At 41.7% G+C, this 17,328-nt stretch overlaps 2 protein-coding genes across 7 annotated transcripts in view; both read right to left on the reverse strand.

Annotated features, from left to right (window-relative positions):
• LOC109951268 (synaptic vesicle glycoprotein 2B-like) overlaps positions 1-6,904 on the reverse strand; it is a 48,671-nt gene extending 41,767 nt beyond the window's left edge. For both annotated transcript variants that reach the window (XM_020585681.1, XM_020585680.1), the window contains exon 1: positions 6,354-6,904. The gene's annotated coding sequence lies outside the window, so the exon portion shown is untranslated. The remainder of the gene's footprint in view (positions 1-6,353) is intronic.
• Positions 6,905-11,678: 4,774 nt separating this feature from the next.
• The window catches only part of ska1 (spindle and kinetochore associated complex subunit 1), a 19,815-nt gene continuing 14,165 nt past the window's right edge, over positions 11,679-17,328 (reverse strand). For 4 of the 5 annotated variants that reach the window (XM_020585702.1, XM_020585705.1, XM_020585704.1 and 1 more), the window contains exons 4-7: positions 16,733-16,827; positions 15,013-15,150; positions 12,897-13,066; positions 11,681-12,232 (exon numbers count right to left, since the gene is read on the reverse strand). In XM_020585702.1, the coding sequence (XP_020441358.1) occupies positions 12,084-12,232; positions 12,897-13,066; positions 15,013-15,150; positions 16,733-16,827 (552 nt within the window). In that variant the 3' untranslated portion in view covers positions 11,681-12,083. Of the gene's footprint in view, positions 12,233-12,896; positions 13,067-15,012; positions 15,151-16,732; positions 16,828-17,328 lie in introns of all 5 variants that reach the window. The other variant, XM_020585703.1, reaches the window with a different exon arrangement.

Genomic DNA, 17,328 nt, shown 5'->3' on the forward strand with positions numbered 1-17,328 from the left:
GAGAGACAGACAAAGACAGAGAGAGGAGTTATGTATGGGCATGTCCCAATTGCACTGCATTTTATGGACCACCAGATGGCACTCCAAGACTGACATCTTATCAACTTCTTTGGTTCTAAGCAAGGCTGACTTGTTTGGGCCCTGGATTATGAAACTGTTAAATCTTTCACTTGAAACAGGATCCGTCCCTTGCTATTTTAAGCATGCACTTATTACCCCTATTCTAAAAAAGTCGACTCTCGACCATTCTGAGCCAAAAAACTATAGGCCAATATCAAAGCTCCCTTTCGTGTATTTTGTGTTTTGTTGCCTGTAGCCTTTTGTCTGTTTTCGTAAAACCTTCATTACCAAACTCTGGTCTGAGTCTGCATTTGGGTCCCCCTGTTGCCAACCATAACATTTGTTTCTATAAAGCCGAGCCACTGTCACTGTTACGCTGTAAGTGAACTGCTGGCTGTTCTTACTGTGCAACATTATCTTACACTAAGTAACTTTAGTCTGGCTGGCTGATAAATAACATGGTATGTGCAGTATTTTTACACTTATTCCCTTGTCAGCTTTTGTTAGTTTGACTGGCGATGCAACAGCTGTGATCTGCAGGGTATCTCTCACAGCACTTCTCCTACTGTGGAAATTGATTCCACATAAACTTTATTCTCCCAGCTTTGCAAACGGGGTATTTATGTCCAGTATATCCTGTCAGGATCTCTCATGTGAAATTTGTGGAGCGGTTTTGCCCATTGCTTGTTTCTAGCACCATAGATAAATGCAGGCGTGAATCAATTCCACTTCTTATAGGCACAGATGAGGCTGGAGCAACTCTGAAAAGTTGTACACACACACACACAAATATAATTCAAACCCAGGAGCAGGTTTTTCCTCTCACAGTCCAAAGACATGCAGCTGATGTTGACTGGTGACTTTAAATTGCCTGAAGTGTGGGTGTCTGTCTCTATTGTTGTGTTGGACCAGGCAATGTCCTTTGACTGTCATATAAGACAGTTAGTCAGGAATTGCTTCTTTCATTTGAGAAATATATCTAAATTAAGGAAGATTTTATCTAAGGGAGATCTTGAAATGATTATTCATGCTTTTGTTTCTTCACGCATTGATTATTGCAACTCTCTTTTTACCTGTTGTAATAAGTCCACTTTAAATCGTCTTCAGATTGTCCAGAATGCAGCTGCGAGGCTCCTGACAGGAACCTCTAGAACAGCTCATATCACCCCAGTCTTGTATTCGCTCCACTGGTTACCAGTCAAAGCTAGAATCGATTTTAAAATCTTAGTGCTGACATTTAGAGCAGTACATGGGCAGGTGCCTCAATTCATTATTGATATGCTGCCAAACGTACTTTTCGGTCTGCAAACCAACCTCTTTTGGTGGTCCCCAAAACTCGTTTTAAATCTCGGGGGGACCTGTCTTTTCAGGTCGTAGCTCCAAGACTGTGGAATGCCCTGCCCTTGACTCTACGTATGGCCGAATCTATTGATGATTTTAAAAAACAGCTGAAGTCACATTTATTTAGACAGTTTTTTAATTGATTTGGTTTATTCATTTTATTTTGTGAGTACTTTTTATGTTTATTTTTATCTCTTTTTATGATTTGACTTTGTAAAGCACTTTGTGACCCTGTCTGTGAAAGGTGCTATATAAATAAAATTTACTTACTTACTTACTTACTGTGTCATTGACTCAGCACTTTGAGCTCCTATTGACTTGTATTGCAAAAATAAAGATTAAAAAGTATAAATGTTATAAAAAAGTTTAGTACAAGCAGGGATGTCCTTGAAGAGTTGAACAAATCAAGATCGCAATGGCCTGTATAGCTGAAAGTATGCTGGACTTATAAAGTGCCAAAAAAGGGTGGAAGATCCCAGAATAATAAATAAAAAACCGGAAAGCAGAGTGTGGATGCTTTATAGCATCCACACAGTAAAGAATAAGATAACATAGTGCGGATGCTTCACCATCCACACAACTAGAGAAATGCATTTTTTGTCGAAAATGCGTGTGGATGCTATGTGCTGAAGGATCGCCAGGCTTGGGACCGGCACAGAAGTCACTGGCTTGCAACCCCTGTGGCTAGATTATTACTAAAAATTAGGTGTCTGGCCAAAATCAGCTACACAAGGACAAATAAATCACTTGAATTTAAGTCAATTAGGTTTGCACTTCTAAAGAGATAGTCAAACAAAACTTGAAAACTTGAAAACTTGAAACATTATAGAAACAGTGCAGTTTGCAGGCTGGCAACTAAACAGAACAGGAAGACTTACTGAATGTCTGGCCAGCAAAAACAGAGCAAGGGTAATGTAGGGCAGAGTCAGACTCCAAATGGTGGTCACAGGCATGTAAGCAGTCGGAACCAAGTAATTCATTCAGTGGACCATGCAAGAGTCTTAACAAGCAAGTCACTTTGCCAAGTTTAGCACTTCAGATAAAACAGACTTGGGGGAAACTTGAGTAAAGCCAGTGGGTTGAACTTGTTCTTCAACAGGTTTAACAAAGGATGTCCAGCTGTCCCCTTGTCCTGCTCCTGAAGAAACACAGAGCCTCCCTCCCCCACTGCCTTCACAGCTGTTTCCCTCTCACACCTTGCATTGCCTACCAGCAAGTGGCGGTAATTTGTATTCTTCATCCCTTCCACGAGGACGTGGGACTGCAACTATCTCATCTCATCTCATTTTTTATACCGCTTGGTCCCGAACGGGGTCGCGGGGGTGGCTGGAGCCAATCCCAGCCGGCAATCGGGCGAAATGTGGGGTACACCATGGACAGGTTGCCGGTGTGGTGTGGGTGTCTTCACTTTTATGCAGTTTGGTTCATATGTTTAAAAAAGGAGGTCTTAGTGTAACTCAGCAGTCAGTGACTGATCTCATTTTAAGTTTGCTTTTTATAGTTGATATTTTTCTCTCCATTAAACATTATAACAAATGAACAAATGTGTACAAACTAGTCGCCACTAATCTATTTAACTTCATAACTGAGTTAATATTTTAAGCCAGTTAGGGAAATGCTCACTTGTATTAAGTTGAAATAACTTTGCATGTTTTACAGCATGTACATATTAGCAGTCCTGAATTCACAGCTGAGCCCAGCTGCACAAGAAATGTGGAGCATAAGTCACAAGTAGGTTGCTGTGATTCAAAATGATCTTATCAGCAGTTAAGATCGCCCGTCAGCAAGCTGGAGGAGCACTCACATATAAACATTTTATTACAGTTTTATTCATCACAAATTCCTTACACAGTAAACAGGGTAGGCAGCATTAAAACTGACTATTTCTAATCATTAATACAAATGAAAACAAAGTAATAATAAGATTTTAAGTAAATGCAAAGCGAGAACTTTTACTAAGCAAGAACCAGCACATAAATGATTCTAGCATCAGAATCATTTTCACAGCTATGTGGAGTAAAATGGGTCATACTAAATTTAGAGTCTTCTGTGGCGTGTTGCCAGCATCTGCAAATGAAAGTGTGCATTGTGGAGACACTCTGAGCACATTATATGATTATTATTGGTTATTATTACATTAGTAATTATTTGGCAGTGCTTCAAGAAGCAAAATGTGAATTTTTAATTTTTTATGGGTTACCAAGTCATGTCTCTTCAGCTTTTTTTTGCCTCCAAGCCTTGATCAAAACTCCACTCAGCCGTCTCACAGCCGACAAGTCCAAGTGGACTGACAGGTCCATATTATTGCTCCGCTCTGTCCCACTGGCTGAGATTCTCACATCTCACTGGACTTCATCAAAGGGCTTCCTCCATCAGAGGGTTAACATCGCCAAACTGACTCAGGTTCATAGATTGTCTTAAGTCTGCTCATTTTATCTCCTTGCCAAAATTACCACATGCCAAAGAAACTGTGGATATTGTCTCAAAAAATGTGTGTCTTCCAGCTCCATGGTCTACCCAGTTTCAGATTGAGGCTCCCAGTTTGCCTGCCACTTCTATCAAGAGTTTTGCAAATCATCTGTGCTTCAAACCCTCCTCAGGCTTTCACCCCCTGTCCAACAATCACATGGAATGGATGAAACAGAAACTGCTCTCTGCTGTATTACCTCTCAGAATCCTGCCTCCTCATGCAGACAACTCATGGTCAAGGTCAGTCCAGACATTACTGAGTCAGGAAACACTACAGAGGAAACACTATACAACTTTAAAGAACATCCCACCGCCTGTGAATTGAAAGACAGCAGAATATACTGATTTTGGAAAGAAACTGATGAGATAAACTGTGTGAGCACAAAGACAAACACAGCCCTGTTCACACCCATGATAAATGTGAGGCGAGGATGCTGAAGAAAAAGCTACAGAGCCGGCCCAGGCATTTAGACAAGATAAATAATTCATCTCGATCCTATCTACAGCAGGAAGAGACCTCATATACACACACGCTTTCAGTAGGTACTGTGCAGTCTACTGTTTCAAACTAGAGAAGATGCATGCAGCTCTCTAGTACAGAGCATCATCAAACGGGAGCCACCACTTGTTTTTAAAGGACCATACCCGTCGTGTGACATGTTTACCACTCCATGTTACTTTGTGATGTGTTGTGGAAACACCAAAAGTCAGTTTGGAAGGTCATCGCACATTCATGACATAGTGACCCTTTATGCTGAACATGAATGCTTTAGCTTTTGTCAACCTAATCATGTTTGAGCAGTTAAGTGGAGAGTACTTGTAAGTATTTATACTGTATTAGCATGTTAGAGCAATGTAATTTAGAGAATCATATCAGCAGATGTGCTATCAACAGTTTGACAACATTCAGAAATGAAGGAAAATCAGTGGATGCCTGGAAGAAAAGCATTTATATGTATACCTTTACCTGATAAACATGTAGTGGCTGTGTGAATTATGGTTGTTTTCTGTCAGGAACAAAGGCAGAACGGTGGTGATGCTGTTATAGTGCTGCAATGCCTGATTAGGAGGTTGGTGCAGATGGATGAATAAATGCTTTTATTTGTTTCCTAACCTTAACCAAATAAACACAATCTTGCCCTCACCCTAACCAGATAGTTTTAGAATAAGGAAACTTACTGTAGCTGTGTCAGATGACTGAGATCATTTTAAGAGAAGTTTCTAATGGATTTGGAAGGAACATTAAATAATATTGTTCTAATGATGAGTTCACTGGATCTGCAGCGATGCCAGTTGTGGAGCCAATTTCAACATGCCAATATGCTCACGATAAAAATTTCACCCGAACCAAAGATGTCAACATGGTGATACGAGAGGAGAGGTCAGGGGGTCACCAAAGTAATTAGGATGTAAAATGTATGGAGACCATGACTGTCTGCGCCAGGTGTAACCACAGTGGAACACACCTAGATCACACTGGTGGACCAGCTAGTTTACTGAAAGGCCCATGTGGTCTGTCGTACAAGACGACTCCTTTCTTTTAAATGTTATTGTACAACATTTTGGCTCTTTAAAAAAATGGTTTGACCAGTGAAATGAATTCTTTCCTTTTGAATGTATCAGAACAAGAAGTCTAAAACTTTCTTAAAGGGGGACGGGGCCATGTTTACAACCCTGAGAGATGTACATGTTTGACGATTATTACTATACAAGAAGCTTTGTCATAGCTCAGTTATGGAAGACAAAGACAGAGACCAAAGACCAGCTTGTTCCTCTACTATGTAAATGTTCGTCCATGTTACACAGCAGATGAGTCAACAGAAACAACAAAAGCACAAGAAGAGTATTTATCCCACTGTACAACTGCTCATGCTATTAAATGGAGCATACATAATACGAGAAAAAGAACGTAACATGAGATTTGTATTTGTATTTTTGTGTGTGCACTGATTACATAATCCTGTTGGCAAGCAAACTCTGCTGAATAGGAGCGTTTGTGCTTCCTGCTTGTTATTATTGGATTCATTCACTTTGATCTGTTAGGAGCTCTAAACACACTGTCCTTATAATGTTTGTCAGCTAAAGTGTTTTCTCTGTGTTGCATATAGCATAGTCTGCAGCTGTTGGTCCACTACTGAAGTAAATGTCCCCATGTCTAATCTGCTCATGCTCTAAACAGCAGATTATCGACTGTGCTCACTCTGGAACTTCAGAACAAGGCTTACAAGTACATTACACATGGTAAAACTGTACAGTATTTTATCAGAGAATTAAAAAAATGTAATCCATGTCACCAAAGAAGCACTGAATAATAATTTTAACTATCTAGATGAGCCCAAAATTCTTAAAGTAAATTATAACCCGAGGTGAGTTTCTGGCAGGGACTCAAATCATCTTATGAAAACTGCCGTTTACATTCAGAGCACATTAGAATCAAATACAACATAAATAAGTCACAGCACACTGAAAATCACTTCACTTACCAGAAGAGTCAAACTGAAGTTTACATCCATTTGATAGTGTCCAAACCTCACGACTCTGCCTTCAACACCATTCATAGCCTCAAAATTCTCATCTGGAGTTTCTCCAGCAAATATGCAAAGGGAATCAACATAAAGAGACAGGACTGAGGGATTAGCACAGCAAGGGATAATACTGCCTCTCTCCACCTCTCCCTCCTTCTTTCTCTGCAGCACTCTTCCCTGCTGGCACCCACCCACCGTATGCACAATGGTTCAGTCCACCTCTGTACCGCAGTACGTGCAAGAACATGCCATATGGCCGACTGGCGGGGGGAGCAGGGACTGAAGTGGGGATGGGCCGGGAGTGGGCGTGGAGGGGGACTGAAAGAGGCTTATGGGTGTCTGGTGGGAGGGGGGTGGATGGATGAAAGGATACAGGGAGAGAGGGACAGCTACTGTAGATGAGGAGTGACAGATTTGTGAGTGGTGGTGTTCAGATGACAATCTTGACCTGAACACCAACAAGACTAAGGAAGTCATTGTGGATTATAACAGGTCCAGAAAGACAAAATATGCTCCTCTTCTCATACACGGGGAGGTGGTGGAGCAAGTGGATAACATCAAGTTCCTGGGCATCCACATCACATCTGACCTGACCTGGTCTCTGAACACATCCTACCTGGTGAAGAAAGCCCAGCAAAGGCTTTTCTTCCTCAGGAAGCTGAAATGCACTGGTCTCTCCTCTCAGTTGCTCACAAACTTCTACAGAGTGGCAGTCTTAGTGCAACAGTGTGGTACAGGAGCTGCACTGCACAGGACAGAAAGGACTTGACCCAGGTGGTGAGAACAGCTCAGGGCATTGTAGGGAGTCCTCTTCTGGATCTGGACTCACTATACACTGACCGGATCCAGAGGAGGGCAGGACAGATTGCTGCAGACCCCACCCAGGCAACAGTCTTTTGTGCCTCTTCCCTCCAGGAAAAGGTACAGGAATATAAAGACTAAAACAAACGGACTGAGACACAGCTTCTTCCCTAGAGCTGTGAAATCAATCACCCCCCTAACCCCTAGTCACACACACCTACACAACTTCCCCCCTATGGACAGACACAGACAGAATACTGGACCTCTGCAGACACACACCCATGCTTACACCTCTTCCTAAAGACTGAGACTTGCACTGAGCTGCACCTTATAATGTTACTACACTCTTTTGCTGCTAACATGCTGCTGACCTTATTAGGTCCCATACACCCCTTTTTATTTGTTCATACTTTAATATTGACTTATACAATTTAGTGTTATGTAAATAATGTGTCTTTTAAGCCGAGAGGTGCTGGAAAAAATTTCGTTGTGCTATGCATAATGACAATAAAGATTCTTGACTTAAGCTTCATCATTAAGGATTCTGCTCATGAACTCCAAGATTTAGTCAGTTTAAGCTGATTTGTTTTATTCAACACAGAAAGGCAGGTTTTACTCACTTTGCCTTTATGATTTGTGCTACTTTTCCTCTTGACAGATACTTAGTGCACACACTCTTATTTTATCTATGTTTTTTTTTACCTTACTGTTTAAATGAGAAGTGAGAATGTATTAGGTTGTGTAGGGGGACACCTGGTGCATGTTGCTATTATGTGCCTGCATCTTAGCAAATCACTGAACAGCTTTACAAAATAATGTACAGGATTAAGGATTGCCAGAGCTGGAAGATAATGAGAGACTTTCTTTTACAACAGTCTGACAATATATTTACACACCAGAGTTCACAATTCAAATTTATTTGTATAGCACCAAATCACAACAAAAATTGCCTCAGGACACTTTCTATAGTCAGGTCTAGACCTTACTGTTATTACTATTATTATCAAGAAAAAACCCAACACATGCCCCCCGAGCAAGCACTTGGCGACAGCAGGGAGGAAAAACTCCCTTTAACGGAAGAAACCTCAGACAAACCCCGGCTCTTTGTGAGCGGCCTTCTACCTCGACCAGTTGGGGTGAGTGGATAGAGGAGAGAGAAAAGAAGAAAAGCAACAACAAGACACAACAAACAAACACTGGTCAAGTTGATGTGGCCGGTGACTGATCATCAGAAACATAGAGCCCCAGAGCCAGAAAGGTACAAGGAGAGAGAGAGGACACACTACGGGAGAGAGGAGACAAAGTTAGTGATGTGTAATGGTGGCATATAGAAGCATAAGGAGAGAGGAAAGGAGAGGAGGGAGACGCGAGAAACTCAGAGCTTCTGGGGCCCCCCCCGGCAGCCTAGGTCTATAGCAGCATAACTAAGGGAAGGCTCAGTGTCACCTGATCCAGCCCTAAATATAAGCTTTATCAAAAAGGAAAGTCTTAAGTCTAATCTTAAAGGTAGAAAGGGTGTCTGCCTCCTGAACTGAGACTGGGAGTTGGTTCCATAGGAGAGGAGTTTGATAGCTAAAGGCTCTGCCTCCCATTCTACTTCTGTGGACTCTAGAAACCACAAGTAAACCTGCACTCTGAGAGCCAAGTACTCTGTTGGGATGATAAGGCTCTATGAGGTCTTTAAGATATGATGTAGCCTTGTCATTAAGGGCAATGTATGTTAGAAGGATTTTAAATTCTATTCTGGATTACATGACCACCACCTACCACACTGAATAAAGCCCCAAAATACTAAAAAAATAATAATAATTAAAAAAAAAAAAAAAAACTAACATTAATGAGACTTAAAAAGCTGTACTGACTTCACACGTGGGTTTTGCTGTTGTTTCATCTCATGCTATTTTAATCACGGGCAGACACCATTCTCACTTTTCATCCACTGAAGCCTGGAGATTGTGGGCTGAGTAAGGACCACAGATGGAACCACTGGAAGCAGAGGGGACACCGGGGTCCATTCCAAGTGCTGCTGACAACCAGCACCGCAGTGAAAGTAGCAGGACGAGCTACTTGGACACACACTGATCACTGTAAAGAGATCACTGATCCATACGACGACTTCTCTCCTTCTGTGCACAATGCTCACCGGAGGGCCGCTGCCTCGAGGGAGCCGGAGAGCCAGAAGGGAGGAGACCTCACTAACCTCACCCCCACAACTTAAGTTCCTCAGTGAGGAAGGTGTGCCCACACTCTGAACTCCAGTATACGTGAAGAAGGGAACTGAGTTGTGGTGGTTGGCTCTACAGTGAAGCAACAACCGGCTGACCGGCACAGCTGCCTAACGATGATGGAGACACGACATTGCTGGGGCTGCAACTCCTGGGTCTTTCCCTGCTCACTGGTATAACAGTCCCTCCATTATCCTAGCGTTTCAACTGGCAGGTATCACAGCATCACACTCAACACAGAAAGCTACTGAAACATCTGCAACATGACTAGTTAGATGCCAAGGATCCGCGACACATCGACAAGACCAACCTCTGGTGGTGCTATATTAATTTCACTGCTCACTCTCAGAGTAAAAGTAACCGTTATGTTTGTGCAGCACTACCTCATTCTGCTAGTCGTCATTCTATCACCACTGATCCAGTACCCAATAAAATCAGTTAATCGCATCTCAAGTTGGTGGTTGGATTATCCCTGCTTCATCCTGTTGCACATTTGTCCATGAAAATGATTCTGATGGAAGAATAACACATCAGGCATTACGAAACAGGACATTAATTTGTAAAGTGTACTGCCAGGTGAAACATGAAGTGTTCAAAACAGGGCTGTGATATTTCTCAACTCAACTCAACTTTATTTACAGTGCCTTGCGAAAGTATTCGGCCCCCTTGAACTTTGCAACCTTTTGCCACATTTCAGGCTTTAAACATAAAGATATAAAACTGTAATTTTTTTGTGAAGAATCAACAACAAGTGGGACACAATCATGAAGTGGAACGAAATTTAGTGGATATGTCAAACTTTAACAAATAAAAAACTGAAAAATTGGGCGTGCAAAATTATTCAGCCCCCTTAAGTTAATACTTTGTAGCGCCACCTTTTGCTGCGATTACAGCTGTAAGTCGCTTGGGGTATGTCTCTATCAGTTTTGCACATTGAGAGACTGAAATTTTTGCCCATTCCGCCTTGCAAAACAGCTCGAGCTCAGTGAGATTGGATGGAGAGCGTTTGTGAACAGCAGTTTTCAGCTCTTTCCACAGATTCTCGATTGGATTCAGGTCTGGACTTTGACTTGGCCATTCTAACACCTGGATATGTTTATCTGTGAACCATTCCATTGTAGATTTTGCTTTATGTTTTGGATCAGTGTCTTGTTGGAAGACAAATCTCCGCCCCAGTCTCAGGTCTTTTGCAGACTCCATCAGGTTTCCTTCCAGAATGGTCCTGTATTTGGCTCCATCCATCTCCCCATCAATTTTAACCATCTTCCCTGTCCCTGCTAAAGAAAAGCAGGCCCAAACCATGATGCTGCCACCACCATGTTTGACAGTGGGGATGGTGTGTTCAGGGTGATGAGCTGTGTTGCTTTTACGCCAAACATAACGTTTTGCAGTGTTGCCAAAAAGTTCGATTTTGGTTTCATCTGACCAGAGCACCTTCTTCCACATGTTTGGTGTGTCTCCCAGGTGACTTGTGGCAAACTTTAAACGACACTTTTTATGGATATCTTTAAGAAATGGCTTTCTTCTTGCCACTCTTCCATAAAGGCCAGATTTGTGCAGTATACGACTGATTGTTGTCCTATGGACAGAGTCTCCCACCTCAGCTGTAGATCTCTGCAGTTCATCCAGAGTGATCATGGGCCTCTTGGCTGCATCTCTGATCAGTCTTCTCCTTGTATGAGCTGAAAGTTTAGAGGGACGGCCAGGTCTTGGTAGATTTGCAGTGGTCTGATACTCCTTCCATTTCAATATTATCGCTTGCACAGTGCTCCTTGGGATGTTTAAAGCTTGGGAAATCTTTTTGTATCCAAATCCGGCTTTAAACTTCTCCACAACAGTATCTCGGACCTGCCTGGTGTGTTCCTTGTTCTTCATGATGCTCTCTGCGCTTTAAACGGACCTCTGAGACTATCACAGTGCAGGTGCATTTATATGGAGACTTGATTACACACAGGTGGATTCTATTTATCATCCTTTGTCATTTAGGTCAACATTGGATCATTCAGAGATCCTCACTGAACTTCTTTAGAGAGTTTGCTGCACTGAAAGTAAAGGGGCTGAATAATTTTGCATGCCCAATTTTTCAGTTTTTTATTTGTTAGAAAAGTTTGAAATATCCAATAAATTTTGTTCCACTTCATGATTGTGTCCCACTTGTTGTTGATTCTTCACAAAAAATTACAGTTTTATATCTTTATGTTTGAAGCCTGAAATGTGGCAAAAGGTCGCAAAGTTCAAGGGGGCCGAATACTTTCGCAAGGCACTGTAAGTTCCTTCTTTTTATTTGTTAAAGAAACCTTTTCTCTACACTTTCAATAATGTAATAACTCAGAAAAAGCAACTGCATTTATAATTTTTTCAACTACAACATACAAAAATCTCCATGTGCACAGATACCAGTAAACATGCAAATGCGCACATACAGGTAGCCAATGAGGCATATCCCCAGATAGATCCAACTCCGCTAACCTAAACACACCACTGGTCAGTAGAATTTACCTGGCAAATCAAAAACGTCTCTTATGTACTGTAATGCACAAAGCAGTCTTTTAAATTAGAAAATACTACTGAATACTCATACTACTGTGACTACCAAATATATGTACATTTACAAACTGTGTATAAACATAATGAAATGAGTATAATCTTATGTCTTGTTGGTTCATAACAACATATAGCGGGTGAGGCCTCCCCCTCGCAGCTCCCTCAGGCGCTGGCAGTGTCGTAGCATGTTCAAAATCCCTTGAAATCGTTTGTCCACCTTCATCTGAGTAAATTCCCGGATGTCATCATCCACCACAAAATACTGACCTGCAAGACATTCCGTGACATACAACCGTGAGACCTGTGTTCTGTCAGTTTGTATGCACATGGATTTGTGCATTCAGTTGTTGTAAAAATCTACCAGATCAACACCAGAGGTAGTCGAATGTTAACACACAGACATGATGCACACTGTAGATTTAGTATGACATTCACTTTCAGAGGATTTTCTCAGATGTCTAATGTCTAATCCATAAACAGATACTGTATCAAAATCACAAAAAGCAGATGCTCCTTGTTCCAGAATTACTCTGAGGAAGTTTTCTGCAGTGTCACAGTAATTCATTGGTAGTTGGCAGTACATTCCACGGTACGTAGCAAGCAAAGTATGTGTAGCTAATTTGGCTACTTAACCGCCCAAAATGAAAACAAAGACAGGCTAAAAAAACAGAGAGGCTCAAATTGTAGGTCACCGCAGAATGCAAAATCTTCATCAAATCAACATGTCATGTCATCATGGGTTAGAGTGTAACTTAGGCTAAAATGGCAACTTGAATTGATTTAAAATTAAAGCAATATCAATTAAGTGTGCAGAGGATCAGTGGGGTTTTAATACTTTATGAAGCCACTGTCTACACAAAGTTTCATCAAAAATATCCCATAAAATAATAAAATCTACCAGTAAAAACAGTGATTGTTGCTGCCCATGTACCTTTTGTCTCTTTGGTCTCCTGTTCCTTAAACCGCTGGTGAAGCTTGCGTGAATGACTGTTGAGAATTTTCACCGACTGCTGAAGGATCTTGTACTTGGCTGTCACAGCTGTGTTAATGTTGTGCACTGCAGCATTAAGTTGATCATATGATACACGTCCTTTCATGTACCTGAGGAGGACACAATGTACACACACAATACAAGTATGATATACTGGTGATAAAGGGCTATCACTCTTTCCAAGTCACATTAGAACAATATTCACACTAACACAGTCTGTTACTGTCCTGTTTAGTTGCTGAGCCAAACCAGACAGTGATGGAAGAGCAGAGAACAGACTGATGGTTCCTCTGTAGAACTGTATCAGCAGCTCCTGGGGCAGGTTGAACTTCCTGAGCTAAAGCAGGAAGTACATCCTCTGCTGTGCCTTTCTTTGATTTTTGTACCACTGAGGGGTGCTGAGATTTTGCTCCCAGAACGCATCTCCAAAGCAGGTGCACCACAGTGGAAACAAACTCAAACCATGACGAGAGTGTTTTGGTAGGTTCCTATAATAAATGAACCCCTAAAGAAGACCCATGCATACAGCCATGGCCAAAACTATTGTCAGCCCTGCATTTCTGTCAGATAATGCACCACTTCTCCTAGAAAATTGTTGCAATCACAAACTCTTAGGTATTCTCTTTGGAACACAAAAAGCAGGCGGGGGGGAAGTCTAATCTGATGAATCCCAAATACAACTCCAAAAATGGACCAGACAGAATTATTGACACCTTTTAAAAAAATCACGAGAATGTCTCAGAATCCTGCTGGAGGAGCTGGAACATGTTGCCTGGGGAGAGGGATGCCTGGACTGCCTTACTGAACCTGCTGCCACCACGAACTAACCCTGGATAAGCAGCAGAAAATGGATTGATGGAGAAATCGTTGTAGTTCCAGCCTGTGATGCTCCTTTAATTTGTAATGAAACTCACCTGTAGCAACCAACAGGTGGCGGCAACATAGAAATCACACTGGTGACCAGTTAAAATGGAGAAAAGTTGACTCAACCTTTGTGCGGTGTGGACCACACTGAGCATGGAGAAAAGAAAGAAGAGCAAAGAATTTTCTGATGATGTGAGAACCACAATAGTGGAAAAGCCTGGACAGTCTCCTGTAGCTGGTGATGTTCTGTAGACCTCGCCACACAGGGGCAGGGTTGTTTGCTGAAAAGTGGTTTTTCAGCTTTTCAGAGTAGCTCTTCTTTGCTGCTGTAATGTCTAGGGCAGTACCTGACCAAGGATTTTGTCAGTCGACTGTCAGCCAGCTGTTCAGCACGACTATTATATTTCGAAGTCATTCCACAATCTGATCGCTGCTATACCAGGTAGTCAAGTCAATTTATTTATTAGCACAATTAAAAACAACAAAATTTGACCCAACATGCTGTACAGCAATAAAATAAAAAATAAAAGCACATAAATGACATTCAAGACTACACACAAAAAGAACAACAATAAAAAGAATATCTCATGCTGATTTAAAAGCCAAGAAGTTTTTAACTGAGACTTGAAGGTCAGCATTGACGGGGCAGCTCTGACATTGAGGGGTAACGTCTTCTACAGTTTTGGGGCCATGACTGCAAAGGCCCGATCCCATTTGAGCTTTAGGTTTAGAAAACTGAGAAGCACTGTCAGCACGTTTTTTTTTGCACTGAATTAGTCCCATTATGCAGTACTGACAACCAGGCTACTTATTGCTTATAAACTATTAAAAATGGCAGTTTGAGTGAGGCGATGATACATTTGTGACTGTGGAGTTTGTTAGGAGTGATAACAGTTCAGCTCAGCTCAGCTCCTTTTTTCTCTTTACATTTGGGCTTCTAACAGTGGTTCTATATAGAACATTTTATGGAATAGTGTGGTTAACTTTAATTAACCACACTTTATATCTGATCTGTATTTTGACGAACAACTGCACGAACTTAAAAAAAATTGCAAACTCTTAAAAATATTGTCTGAACTGGTTAAATTGAGAGCTTACCATTCATGAGTGGGACAGATCATAAATTCCTGGGACGAATACACAGGTCCATCATCATATCACATCATGCTGGATATCGGTGAGGGATACTTACTGAGGGATGCTTTCGAACTCGGACATGATGATAACCGCCATCTCCCTGATGTAGCCCTTGCTGCTCTTTTTGCCATGTTCTTGCTGGGCAGGCTGAACATCTGCTGCTTCCTTCTGGTTCACTGCAGGCTCGTTCCCACTGAGAAATGTGAGGAACATTGAACAGGTGACATCAGTTCTATTCATTCAAAGCTGAAGGTTATTTTCTATTAGCACAGTAATGTTGAAAAAAAAATGTGGAAAATCTATGAAGGCAGCTTCGTCCTGTGTCAGGCATAAGCAGAGCTTACTGAGTAGTCCCTAGGTCACACTGTGTAAGAACAGGCATCAGTGTGCTAGACAGCCATGTTTTTGATGAAGTCTTTACTCCAAGGCCTAATACTTTATATTTTAGTAAAAGAGCACTCGGAGAGTACATGGACGTGTTGTTTTGGAGCTAATTTTTCATAAGGGACACATTTGCAAATGTGTCTTAGAGGAGGTACGTGCAGTCTGAGTGCACTTTTGTGTTTTTTTTTTTTTTGTGACCTTGACTGTTGACCTTTCTCAGCCAAAATCTAATCACTTCGATGGGTGGCCCCCACCAATGTCTGTACCAAGTATGCTGATGATTCATCCTGTCGTTTGTCTGCTAACCAACACACACACAAAAACAAAAACATAACTTCTTGGTGGAGGTAATTATATAGTATGTAGTGATAGGTTCTAACAGCAGGTTCCATTTGGGATCCAGTTACAGGTTGGTGAAATATCTGGGTTCATTAAGCTTCACGGACGGGGCGCCCCAGTAGCCGAACGATTACGGTGTGGCACGCCATATATACAAGCACAGTGTGCGTGTGATGTCTGCAGTTTGAGTCCAGCCGCCGACCTATGTTGCAGGTCTCTGCTCTGTCGCCCATTTCCTGTCTGCCTCTCTGTGACATACTTAAGCCATATAAATAATAAAAATACAGGCAAAATGCCCCAAAACAATAACTCATATAGGTACTCACAGAGAAAAGGGGAACAACTCATCCATTGTTTAGTCTTCTAGTGTCCATCATGTTAAAGTAAGAACTTGCATTATATTTCATAACTCGAGAAGTTATGAAATATAATAGAGGTAAGGAGTTAAGTGCTCAGCCTCACTCAGTTTATCACCGGTGCAGTGTGATCCATCAGATCTTTAGCAGTGCAACAATCAGTCCACCGCTGAGTGTGTGCCGCTGTAGTGTGTGAAAATTTATATATACTAAAACTTCCTAAGTGTCTTTGAGTACTTTGAAAAGCGCTGCATAAATTCAATAAGAGATTCGGATTTGATAAGTGGATTCAGAATTGGATCCAGAATGCTATCGAACCTCAACACTCACTGTATGTATTTCTCTGTATTGCGATTTTGCATTCTGTACATCTACTGCATGTACAGTATGTCATTCCTGTTGCTCTTCCTGGGATTAATAAGGGCTTCTGTCCTGTCAAAGGAGTTTTGTAGAGCTTTTTCTTTATGGACTAAAAACAGACCTGTTATTTTTTTTCTTGCTCAGGTCAGAAAATGAGTAACTACATGCTATATAAATATTTCTGCTGTAGACAAAATATTTATACTGTAGGCTCTCTCTGTAGCATGTTTCATATTTTAGTCAGTAAGGGCTACTACTAATTATTGTTTTTCCATTTTCAATTAATCTGACAATAGGTTTATACAGAACATAAAAGAAAATAAACGGTGGTCTCACTTTGCTGGGGCTTTCTTCCTGGGCATGTGTGCAGGTATGTTGTCCTTCATGTGCTGGACATCCTTCTGATCTTTCTGGAATAATTTCTCAAGATCCTGAAACACCAACATCTTATGCTTCAATGCATACAGTGCAGACTCAGTATGTGGACAGTTAACTCTCAGCTTTAAAACTGCTTTAACTAAGACTTAGCACAAATTCACATAAATCAAGAAAAAAACTGTAGAAGTGTTGACTCCCTGCTGTACTAAACCAGACACAGATGGTGTGACCCCCTCCTGCCTCAAAGTGTGTGCTGATCAGCTGGCCCCCATCTTCACACTTATCTTCAACAGGCTACTGGAGCTGTGTGAAGTCCCCTCCTGCTTCAAACGCCCCATCATCCCAGTCCCCAAGAAAACCCCCATCAGTGGACTGAATGACTACAGACCTGTCACCCTGACATCTGTAGTAGTGAAGTCCTTTGAAAGACTGGTGCTGGCCCACCTGAAGGACATTGTAGACCCCCTGCAGTCTGCCTACTGGGCAAACAGGTCAGTGGATGCAGTGAACATGACACTGCATTACATCCTGCAACACCTCGACTCCCCAGGGAC

The sequence above is a fragment of the Monopterus albus genome, unplaced genomic scaffold (assembly GCF_001952655.1).
Source record: "Monopterus albus unplaced genomic scaffold, M_albus_1.0 scaffold373.1, whole genome shotgun sequence".
Classification (NCBI taxonomy): domain Eukaryota; kingdom Metazoa; phylum Chordata; class Actinopteri; order Synbranchiformes; family Synbranchidae; genus Monopterus; species Monopterus albus.